The sequence below is a fragment of the Lethenteron reissneri genome, unplaced genomic scaffold, assembly GCF_015708825.2.
Source record: "Lethenteron reissneri isolate LAM-NWPU_2019-01 unplaced genomic scaffold, ASM1570882v1 scaffold_1409, whole genome shotgun sequence".
NCBI lineage: Eukaryota > Metazoa > Chordata > Hyperoartia > Petromyzontiformes > Petromyzontidae > Lethenteron > Lethenteron reissneri.
In genome coordinates, this window is record NW_026891123.1 from 195,360 (window position 1) to 207,970 (window position 12,611).

The 12,611-nt window shown below is 48.5% G+C and overlaps 1 protein-coding gene across 1 annotated transcript in view; it reads left to right on the top strand.

Moving 5' to 3' along the window:
• LOC133362241 (RNA polymerase-associated protein RTF1 homolog) overlaps window positions 1-7,356 on the top strand; it is a 30,491-nt gene extending 23,135 nt beyond the window's left edge. The window contains exons 14-18 of the mRNA XM_061581172.1: window positions 432-489; window positions 1,031-1,108; window positions 3,030-3,125; window positions 4,273-4,411; window positions 6,186-7,356. Of these exons, the coding sequence (XP_061437156.1) occupies window positions 432-489; window positions 1,031-1,108; window positions 3,030-3,125; window positions 4,273-4,411; window positions 6,186-6,292 (478 nt within the window). The 3' untranslated portion in view covers window positions 6,293-7,356. The remainder of the gene's footprint in view (window positions 1-431; window positions 490-1,030; window positions 1,109-3,029; window positions 3,126-4,272; window positions 4,412-6,185) is intronic.
• The last annotated feature ends 5,255 nt before the right edge of the window (window positions 7,357-12,611 follow it).

Consider the following 12,611-nt stretch of genomic DNA (forward strand, 5'->3'; position numbering starts at 1 on the left):
TCATATTCATTCCCTCGCTCATTCTCTCACTGTCTCACTCACCCGCTTACTTACCTGCTTACTCACTCGCTGACTCACCTGCCACTCACCCGCTCACTCACCTGCTCAGTCACTCGCTTGCTCAGTCAATTGCTCACTCACTTGCTCAGTCACTCACTCATTTAGTCGCTCGCTCGCTCTCTAGCTCACTCGCTTGCTCACTCAGTTTACTCGCTCACTCTCTTAATTTGTCTCACTCACCCACTCACTCACCCGCTCACTCTCTTTCTCGCTCACTTGCTCAGTCAGTCGCTCATTCTCATTCACTTGCTCACTCATTCACTCACTCGGCTATCCACCATATTACACACATACCACATTTTAAGACCTTTCAGTACACACGTGAAATTTGTCTTAACAAAATATTGTAACCAATGCATGATTGTCTGCAGCTATATCAACCAAAGGAATCGAGAGTGGAACATTGTGGAGTCGGAAAAAGCCATGCAGGTATGGCGAATAGGCATGTAATGACGCGTTAATGAATATCATTTATATAATTTGCTATGCCATTGTGTGTAATTTGTTCACGTGATACCTGCAACCACTGGAGCTTCTACATCTACCGCAATGTGCCTTAGAGGTGGCTGGGTGGTGCAGTGGTCAGAGCACTGAGCCGGTGCTGTTGAGGTCGTGGGTTCCAATTTGGGTAGCCACCGGTGATTAAATATGAATGGTATTGTGTAACGTGTAAATACTTCGCAATGTTAAAATATAAATACGTCATAAAGAAAACACGTCTCAAAACGTACAATATGCAATTAAAGTGTCTCATCTCGGCGGTGGGCATTGACAGAGATTCGTTCTGAGAGAGCGATTGCTTGCACGAGTACGCAGATACCTTTGACACGTAAAGAAAATCTGGGCCAATGAACTCGGGCAACTAAATCTTTTGTGGGGTCTTTTGGAAGCCCACGTCGAGACAACAACATAGCAACTGTGTTTTTTTTTCCTTCCCCGCAATAATGATGGCGTGCGTCGAATTCAACAGGCAGAGGTTGTAAACATGAAGAACCAGAAAATGGACCCGTTCACTCGGAGGCAGTGCAAGCCCACCATGGTGTCCAATGTAAGCACTGCACCAAGCTGAGAAAAACACACAGCGAGGGCCAGGCAGTGAGCAATGACCTTGGGACAAACACCCAGGGCTTTGGTGGTGCGTAGCAGCCCTCTGCTCATGCATCATTGACTCGGCCCCGTGAGTTTTTTATTCCCTGGCTTTCCATTCGGCGCCGCTTCGTCGTTCATTTTACCAGAAGAGGCCGATTGATGGCCCTCTCCGGATGCGTTTTGGACGATGTGCCGTGAGTTTTTTGGCACGATGTCCCGACGTTTCGTTCCACACCGCCGGGAGCTTCTTTGGCGTAAGAGAAGCTCCCAGAATGTGGAGCGGAACGTCAGACGGCGTGCCCAATGATGCACGGCACAACGCGAGAACACATCGGAGAGCCGTGCAGAGCAACCCCGAAAACACAGCCAGGAGGTGATTGAAGGTGTATGAACAGGCAATGACTAAAGCGATTAAATTAATTAATCTATGTTATCGTTATGCACCGTCGGTCATCCTTTAAATGCAGTACTCTTGGTCCATCGGTCACTGGAGTTTTAATCCCCACTTGAGAGACACGATCTTGCTTCTTGTGTCATTGTCACGAACAAAACGTGTTTTCCACGCGTTATTCATTCACTGTGGGAATGTTTAAATCACTGGGAGGCCACGTCAAGTGAGCGGATTTTTCTCTCCATTTTTGTTTCCATTCTCTCATTTGTATCCAGATTTTTTCAGATTTTTATTCAGTTATCTTAAATATTTTAGTGAATAACCAATCGAGAAGATCCAAACACCTGTGGGATGGTGTACAACATAGAAACTATCCATTCCATTAGTGCTTGTAAAACATTCAAGAGTAATTAACGGCTGGGTGATTATATAACATAATCATTTTATGACAGCATATAAGCATTCGTTAATTGGCCAATAACACTTTCATATATATGGAGGACGTGTCAGTATGTAGTATGTTGAACTTCTTTCACACCGTACATAAACCACCAAGCTAATCGGCACAGTAGTTGATACCGAATCGGCAGAAAAATTGGACCAAGTGGAGCCATGTAGAGGCAGACTAGTAGGGCCCCCCAGGACGGAACCTGGTGGGAAACCAGAAGTTAAAGCGCCAAAGACAGAATTACAATTTGCCAGACCGTACGTAGCCAACAGTGCTAATCGCACAAAAGCAAATTTCGATTTAAAGCTTTCGTGACTGCAGGGATTCATCTTCTTGGTTCTTTCGGTAAAGTCATGTAGAAGGGAAGTAATAAAATAATAAAAATAAAACATAATAAAATAATTCTCACGACGTTTCGGCCACAACGCAAGCAGCCGTCCTCAGGTGAAGACCTGGTCTTTATTGTGGCCGAAACGTGAGAATTATTTTATTATATTTTATTTTTATTATTTTATTACTTCCCTTCTACGTGACTTTACTGAAAGAACCAAGAAGATGCACAAAAACAGTTCTACAGAAATTCGTTTTCAATCTAGATTATTTAAAACTGCATAGCTCCAGTGACTTCATAATATCGGAAGGAAGGCCATTCCAGACGGCCGCAGAAGTGCATCTGAAAGCGCGTGATGCAGTGACCATCTTTGTTCGATGGCGAGTCAAAAGCCACTGCGAGGATGACCGGAGTTCGTAGGCTTATATTGAGTGAAGTGTAGTTGCTTAACTTTTAAAGAATACATTTTTACTTGAAGTACATCAAAGCAGAAAAATAACACGATAAATGTGTGAAACAAAATACAGAAAACTGATATACCGCGACATTCATCACATAAACACGTGTTGCGTCGAACGGTATTGTAAACAATAATACCACGCTCACCGCAGTGCACCGCGCTGCGGTGAGCGTGGTATTATTGTAAACAATAATACCACGCTCACCGCAGTGCACCGCGCTGCCCTGTTGACACGACGCTCTGCCCACAGGCACGTGATCCAGCCGTGCAGGCCGCGATCCGGGCTCAGCTCAACGCCAAGTACGGACAGCTGGAGTCAGACAATCCGATCGAGATTGGGCGAGCGGTGAGTCGATGCGTGATCTCTCTCCTTAAGCAGGACGTGCGCGCGGGGCCTCTTGCCACCGGGATCGGTGGCAGTGCACACTAAAATATGGTCCCCTTTTATTAAATCGCTTGTAACCCGATTACATTTCTGCACTCTGCGGTTTTTGCCAGATGCCCATTTCTCTTCCCTCTCGTCTTTTTGCTTTCCTTTCCTATGCTTTGCACTCGATTGTGTTTTGTTGGTTGTCGTAACTTGTCGTAACTTTATGACCCTCCTCCACTGGACGTAAATAAACATTCAGATTTTTCCCCTCTTGCTGTCGCCCTTCTCTACGCTTCTCCACCCTCCTGCACCCTCCTCCTCTCCCCTTGCTTAGCTCTCCAACGCCCCTTCCATTCCCCTATATATATAACAGCCGGGCATTTGCAACGAAATATTATGTCCCTGGCGGCTGTGCTGCTCGCCTGCGATACAGCACTGGGGAGGCCAGGGGTCGATGGCTCACACAAATTGGTGAAGCTCTCTTAGCCGTGGGCGTTCAAGTCTGGCTTGCTAGGGTATGATGACAGGAGAGCAGGTGGATCGATTTCCAACCATTCCATCCGTGCGGTGATTGAGTATTATCCCCCTCGCGCTCGTGGCTTTTCTCCGGGTACTCCGGTTTCGTCGCACATGTCGTTCCACGTGCTGGGAGCAATAATTCTTGAGGAAGCTTCCAGCACGTTGAGCAAAACGTCGGACATCGTGCCGAACAACACCCGGTAGCGAACCAAAAACTCATGGTCGAGCTCGTTTTGTAAAATATTTATTGTTCGTAATATTTTTTTTTGTTACACCAAGGAATGTTCTGACCTAATTTAATGTCCTTCAAAACCTTCCTTCATCCTACACAGTCAATCAAATTAATTTGTCCCTGAAACAAGCGTTTTAAGGTGCTAAATATTATCGTTTCAGCTCGCCGGGAAGTTTAAGAACGATTCTCACAACAAACTTTAGCAATTGGATCCACATTCTCATTTAGTTTGGCTGTGTTGGGTGGTGGAGGATGTTACGGCATTAAGCGTGGCTAGATCTTTACTAAACCTCACCCAAAAATCAAGAGTGGATCGCCCGGCGGAAAAACTACGCTCTAAGATACGTGAAGTTAATCGTGTTTCTCTTTCAGTTACTCCTACAACGGGAGGCTGGGTCGGGGGGCGGAGCCAAGGATTCCTCGGGTGCCAGGGCTCATGGAGATGAATCTGACGACCTCTTCAGGGCCCATGACTTTGACATCAAGATTGACCTCCAAGTCCCAATGACAGGTCAGCCACCAGCGGGAGTGAAGGCGCTCCGTTGAATTGACGGGAGGTGCCACCTACTCCCACATTGCTCCCACCACCACGCTCCCACCATGCTCCCACCATGCTCCTACCACGCTCCCACCACGCTCCCATCACGCTCCCACCACGCTACCACCACCACCACGCTCCCACCATGCTCCCACCACGCTCCCACCATGCTCCCACCATGCTCCCACCACCACGCTCCCACCACGTTCCCATCACGCTCCCACCACGCTACCACCACCACCGCGCTCCCACCACGCTCCCACCAAGCTCCCACCACCACGCTCCCACCACGCTCCCACCATGTTCCCACCATGTTCCCACCATGTTCCCACCACGCTCCCACCATGCTCCCACCACCACCACGCTCCCACCACGCTCCCACCGTGTCCTGATGCACTTGAGCACAGCGTTCTTCATTGCAAGGTCCGTGAACCACTGACGGCCCTTAGTGGCTTTTCGTGCAGCCCCTGACGACTTTTCGTGCACCCCCTGACGTGCGGCGCTCACATTGGTGATGTCTCATCGGCGAAAGTGCCCCCCCCCCCCCCTCTGAAATTAGTGGAGAACACTGAAATTGGCAAGCTTCATCCATCTTTGGGTGCGTTCCATGAATCCCACCGTTCATTTTCCAACATCCGATTGAGATGACTAGAGAGAGATAGGAAATGGAGTGAGGTAAAGGAAATATAGACGAACAATAGAGATGAGAGATGAAAGAGACTGATAGGTTTGTTTATGATAATTAGCTTGTTATGTTAATTAGGACCTGAATTTGAGCTCATTTATTGATGCATGAATCAGGGGCCCCTTGAGCTGCCCACAGCCTTTGCTTGATTTGCTTGTGTGCCTCGCGCTGCCGCTGCTATTGTGCTGAACTATATTGGTTAAGTTTAGGGTCCTCACGAATGAAGCTTCAGGTGTTGTCTTCCTTCGGGTTGCATCTTCAAAACACCATGCAGACAACAGCCATACTTGATCGTGCAAACACTCGAAATAACACCGGAACAATTCCGTTTTCGATGGGCCTTGTTTTATTATTGTACGTATGTTGCACTTCTTTCGCACCATACGTAGCCAACCGTGCTAATCGGAGGTGCGGAGGAAGGACGACTCAATACAATAATCAGTTCTAAAGAGATTGGTTTTCAACCCAGGTGATTTAAAAGTGCATGGCCCCAATGGCTTCCTCATATCGGAAGGACGAGCGTTCCAGACGGCTGCAGAAGCACTTTGGAAAGCGCGCGATGCGGGGACCGTCTTTGTTGGCTGGCTAGAGAAAAGTCACTGCGAGGATGACCGGAGTTTGCGTGATGTTTTATGCTCCATAACGAGATCAGCAAGGTATCGTGGTTTATTTGTGGCAAGCACTCTGTGTGCAATGAGTGCGACCGATCATTGACCACTCATTCATATCGTTCTTTACACAAAGAACTTTCGAGACCTCTGATGTAGTTTTAAATTTATCGCACGGGAGACCTGGCAGGGCGACTGAGCGATGCAAAAACATTACAATTAGCATGTAAAAATACTGCAGCAGAGAGAGCTTCAGAGACCTGCTCTCTAAGTTATTTGGCCGCCTCCACGCTGCACAAACGTCTTGAAAGAGGGTACTTTAGCCTGCTAAAAGTAAAATAAAAAATGACAAGTTTTTATTTCCTGCAGCATGCTCCTTTCTTGAAGCTCCGTCTCCCTTTCCCCTCGTGCAGTCACTGACGGCCTCTCCCATCTTCTTCCCCTCACTGTGCAGAGTCCAAGTCAAACAGCGGCGTTTCCAAGCCACCTCCCGTGAAAGACGGCGGCCCTCGCCGTTCCCTCAACCTGGAAGATTACAAGAAACGAAGGGGCCTCATTTAGCCCCCCCCCCCCACATGCACTCCCCACACGTTGAGCCAACAACGTCGAAGAGAAGATCATAATCGTAATGACAGTGATAAAAACAAATATTCAAAGTCGGTGTCTGCCTACTCAAGATAAGCAATGGGGGTGGGGGAGGGCAGCTCTCAACTTCGCTGGTGATTCTGGTCCAGTGGGGTTGGTGGGCAAACGCCACGTTACCTTGGCAGGGCACATCGAAATTATGTACACTGTTGAACTTGCCATGAAGTGGACACTGATGATCTCCGTAGGGACGATGGGGGTGAGTTACGGAGGCCCACTGCCCAGTTTTTGAAGTGATGACCTTCCCGTTACAAGTTTTTGCTCGAGCCACTGTGCCACCCGGCTTGGATGGTGATCATCATAACGATGATTATTAATAATGAGCTGTACCTTATTCTCCAAATGTCAACGCCCTGCCTAATGTGTATGGTGGATAAACTTGTTCATATTATAAAGCCTGTAACATTCTCTTACTTTAAAGTGTGTTTATTTTTGTTTTGGATTGTTCTATTTTGTAGAGAATTCAAATTTTTATGTCAAAATAGCACCCATGGGTTAACCTCATTTGTTTAATTGTATTTCTTGTACACAAGGTGTTAAAACAAAATCTAAGCCTGCAATAACGGCTCGGAATTTTTTATATAATTCACAAACTCCGTGCAGTTTTATACTTAACCTAAGAAGTATGAACGTCATCTACAGAGGTTTTGTTCTATAATTTGAGTGTGTGTGTGCGCGCCCGCGTGTTTTCCCCGTGTAAAGTCCCCCTTGACTAGTAAGCTTGTATAATGTGATTGCTGTAACACTCTTTGATTGATTCTCTATATTGTTCTAGTTTTGTGTCTGTGTCTTTACAATGAGAGGGCGAGTGTGCTTTTTTTTGCGGAATGGGCATGTGTATATGGGAAACCCGCTCATACGCACACCACGGGTGGGGAGAGGGGGAAATGAAATATTCGGTGAAGATGGGAACATTATGATGGCTCTCTCGTCTTCTCTAAGCCACGTACATAAAACTTGCTCTCTCTCTTTTTTTTGAAATAAAATATCAATACACTGCAATGCAATGAAAAGCTTCAATTGTGATTTCACTGCATAGTGCAGTGGCTTGGGGCTGTCATTTATTACGACAGTATTCAAAACAATCTGCCCCCCCCCTCCCCCCGAGTTTCCTGGCTGGCTGCTGGTTGACCTCTCCACCCCAGAGGTCGCAATCGGGTACCCGATACCCGGCTACCCGTACCCAGCCGGTTACGGGTACCCGTTTGCGACCCTGGTGCGGCCGGGTACGGGTACAGGTAGGCCGTGAGTCACTGGTGAGTTACCATTTGTCACTCATTTCCCAAAGTCTTGTCTCTTCTCACAATTCAAGTTCCTAGAATCAACCCACCCGCGCCTGCAACATGGCTTCATCCCAGAGGTCGCAATCGGGTACTTGTACCTGTACCCTGCCCGATACCCAGCCGGTTACGGGTAGCCGGGTATCGGGTAGGGTGCGGGTACCCATTTGCGACCCTGGTGCGGCCGGGTACGGGTAAGGAATCAAAACCCGTTTGCGACCTCTGCTCCACCCCCAACGATAACTGTTCATGGCTGCTGTGAGCCAGTACCACTGATACTACCTGGGTAACTGGCTACGCGGGATTATCCGTGTATAAAAAAAAATACACATTGAACTAACTTTATTCGGTGGAAGAAGTGCGTAAAACAATAACGACACCGGAGTGGCGAGTGTAACGAGTACAGAAGACTGACGGTTCGTATGTAGAAATTCTTTCGCACCGTGGCCGTCATTTAAAATGTAGCTCGAACTTTTCAACGTTTGCTCCTTTTAATGTCATTCTGAGATGCCCTGCAGCACCGCAATGCGCTCCTCAAGATTTGGCAATGTCAACACCAGAGGCGGTGGCCTTTGCAGAATATTGGGGAAAGACCCGTGCAGGTTAAACATGAGACGCGACGAAGGATGTTATTCTTTCGCCCAAAATATTCTTTAAATCCTTGCGAGTAAATAAAAGATGAATTAGTTCTCCTGCTACGAGATTGTCAGAATAAGAAAATCGCAGTTATCGCTTCCTGGTTTCAGAGCGACATGCTCTCCGCTCGTGACAATACTAAGAACTGGCGTTAATATCGCGCCGACAGCGTAACGGAAACTTGTCCCTGTGGCGCAAGATGAGCGCAACACCGGGTGGCAAGTGGGGGCATTCGCTCGGCTCGTAGCTTGCCATGGTGCCATTGGTTATTCCGATTTAAGTACTCTTAGTTCTTTCGGTAAAGTCACGTAGGTAAAAAAAATGAAATTTAAATTAATAAAATAAAAATCACGACGTTTCGGAGGCAACACAAGTCTCCGTCATCAGGTGAGACCGTCACAGCCAGGCTGCTGTGGGCCGGTACCACCGATACTACCTACGTGACTTTACCGAAAGAACTAAGAGTATGAATCCTTGCAGTCACGAAAGCTTCCAATCTAGAACCGATTTAAGTAGTTTACGAGGTGATATTGCAAATTTAGACCATGGCACCTGACACGCATGGCCTGCTCATTGGAATCACGCTACAGGTTCTTTAACGCCCACCTTGAAGCAGACAATGCCCATTGTGTTGTTGCCATCCACAGTATTAACCAGGGCTCCCGGTGGTGTGAACCACAATCCTCTGCGGTAGGCGGCAAACATCTTGCCGCTCGGCCATGTCACGACCTCACCGACCCTGAGCTCTCGTCCCACTCCTCAACTCGGCAGAACCTCCGTCTGCACCACTTCCCCCACATCAGTGTGCAATATGCATTTCTAGTATAATACAATTGCAGCCGATTTGTCAATCCACTGCTGGATTAAGGTCTCCACACACTGAAATGGGGCTTAGTTGACCATATTTCACCGCATGCAGTGCAATTAAAACATTTGTCTTAGCGGTGGGCGTGTGGCTTAGGGGCATAGCACAGCCTGGTTTCACTGCCAGGACATAGCATGGACATTTTGGCACATTGCTTAAGAGATGTATGCAGTCAAACTGCCGATACATTCAACAATATCTAAATATTCCAGAACGCCCCTCAATTGTGAACGAATTTAATGTGTGTGTGTGTTTATATGTCATTCTCGGAGTATAATATTGCATTCCCCACCCCCCCCCTTGATTTTGAAAGCAAGATTCTGGGTGTGTGTTATTTTAGGAGCGTCTTATGATCTGAAGAGTATGGAATGGCACTCATTCGATCATTTGAATTGATCTGAATAATCCGCAAATTAGGTCGAGATATGAAATTTGAGACGATTGTAAATATACTTACACGCCTGTTTCGGATTATTCCGAATAGGGAAATTATGTCACTAAAATATTGTCACCTCCACTTCTTTCCTGCCAACATTCGTTGTGTCGCATTGCGTCGGATGACGTCACTTTTGTTAGCCAGCAGATAAATATGACGAAAACAATTTCAATTATCTGAATGAGACGCAACAATTTATATAAAAAAAGCTAAAATGCTTAATTCCGAAACTTTGGTGCCGTGATCATGACCTCGCAGTCACGCGTTCGCCGCTTGTTGTTAGAGATTCACAGCTCAAATCCAGTGGCCGCCCTGATTAATACTGCGGCTATGTATTAGCCATCACGAAGTCGCGCGCAGTCTGCTTCACAGTGGATGTTCAAGATGCCCTGACGTCAATCGCAAGAGGAGGCCATTGTGTGCCGGCATCTGGCGTACGATTTTTTTGCAACGACAACAAAAACTTTGAAAATTACACCGCAGTTAGTCGTCCTTCCATCGCAACTCCGATTAGCACGGTTGGCTACGCACGGTGCGAAAGAAGTTCGGCATACATGCAGCAGCAATCATCGCCCACTACTGGCCGACCAATGCCCCAGGTCACTCTTGTCAATGCCATTCTGCCGGTCTCTGCAGTTGTCACCTGGTTAAAACACATTCCTGCGGAGGGAGCTGGTAGGAACGTTGGGTTGCTCGGTCAATGGCCAGGGTCAATGGCGGCGTGGTGTATTCCGCAAATATGGCCGACTGTGAGGGCGGGCACAAGCCGGCGTGAGTAGGTTAAACGTTGAGTTTTATAAGGGCACCACGGGGTGACCAGCCCCTCCCCACCCAGCCCCACCTCTCCCACCTAGCCGCACCCTCCCCACCCAGCCCATCCGCACCCTCCCCACCCAGCCCCTCCCCACCCTCCCCTTCCCACATTGCCCCTCCCCACCCTCCCCTCCCCACCCAGCCCCTCCCCACCCAGCCCCTCCCCACCCTCCCCTCTCCACCCAGCCCCACCCCTCCCACCCCCCACCCAGCCCCACTCTCCCCACTCAGCCCCTCCCCACCCAGCCCCTCCCACCCTCCCCTCTCCACCCAGCTCCACCCCTCCAATTGTTGGATGCACAACGGACGGACGGACGGACACAATAATCCCCTGTGGGCTGGTGGAACCAGGAGGTTTCTACCAGTACAAAATAAACTGAAAAATCCTCTAGTTATTCGCGTGCAACGCTCGCTCAATTGCGCGCACGCCCGGTGCGCGAGTGGGTGCAGCGTGCCGCCGCTGCCAATGGGTGTCTCCGTTGTTCCACGTGGCTTGGGCTGAGTGAAGAGGCCAGGGTCTGTAAGGGATGGAGGGCCCAGATGGATAACGGGGAGGCTTTGTGCTAAGCTGGTGGATCCAGCGGCAGCGGTGGCGGTGGCAGGTTGACCTGCCCCGGGACCGGTTTCGACACTCGGGTGTCTCATCAGCAGAGGCCGCGCTCACGTAAACAAGTGCCCGAGTAAATATCGATTTAAAGCTTTCGTGACTGTAGGGATTAATCTTCTTTGTTCTTTCGGTAAAGTTACGTAGAAGGGAAGTAATAAAATAATAAAAATAAAACAATAAAATAATTTTCGATTTAAAGCTTTCGTGACTGCAGGGGTTCATCTTCTTGGTACTTTCGGTAAAGTCGTCGTCAGGTGAAGACCAGGTCTGTCGGGGAGACAGCGTCTGAATGACGCTGTCCGAATGACGCTGTCTCCCCGACAGACCTGGTCTTCACCTGAGGACGGCTGCTTGCGTTGTGGCCGAAACGCCGTGAGAATTATTTTATGTTTTATTTTTATTATTTTATTATTTTCCTTCTACGTGACTTTACCGAAAGAACCAAGAAGATGTGCCCTAGTAGGCTGCGCGGCTGATGGGATGTCAGAAGAATGTTTTCGTTTGTTTATGCGGAGAGGCAAATACTGCATGGGAAGGAGGCGGCTGTATGTGGCTATTATTAACTGGATGTATTAGTTGTGTACAAGGAGTGCGCTACGTGTGATATAGTTTGTCACCGGACTTGATGAACCCATGTCTTTCACCATTGGGCAGCTCACCGTCATGGGTTTAAGCAAGCGTGATGGAACACTGAGTGTCGGCCAGAGTTATATGTTTATATGTACAACGTATATGCTTGCACACACACACCACACACACGTACATTTTCCTATTATCTACATATTTTTGCACATAGGAGCAGTCACCAGAGAGAGGAGGGAGATTCATCTTATTATCCGAGAATAAGCCACCCAAAAGTGCTCAATTAATCTGTAGTGACGTGACGTCACTACTATGTCGGGTCTGTATACACATGACGTCACTACTATGTCGGGTCTGTATACACATGACGTCACTGCCATGTTGGGTCTGCATGCGTGACGTCACTGCTGGTTCGTTATGGAAGCTTGCGGGTGCCACGGGGGTTGTGTCAGGCCATGACACTCCGAGTGACCCCGGCTGGACACGTGACCGGATCCAAGAGGGGGCCGGGGGCCCTGAGGGACCCTGGGGGTCACGTGGTCAGGGAGTGGAGCCTTCTCGAGGGATCTAGAAGGGGGGCGTGGTCATACTCTTAGGGTTTTTTTCTCGGTAAAGTCACGTAGGTAAAAAATAATAATAAAATAAAAATAAATGAAAATAACTAAATTAAATCACGACGACGTTTCGGAGGCAACACAAGTCTCCGTCTTCAGGTGGGACCGTTACAGCCAAATTTACTGTATCAAGTGAAGAGAAATCCAAGAGACAAGATCTTATATACTGGTTCAGGGGAGGGGGGAGGAGCTTATCTAAATGTGGCAGTCAGGGACTGGGAGAGGGGGCGGGGCTAGAAGGGAAAGTGGGCGGGGCTAGAAGGGAAGGTGGGCGGGGCTAGAAGGGAAGGTGGGCGGGGCTAGAAGGGGAAGGTGGGCGGGGCTAGAAGGGAAGGTGGGCGGGGCTAGAAGGGGAAGGTGGGCGGGGCTAGAAGGGAAGGTGGGCGGGGCTAGAAGGGAAGG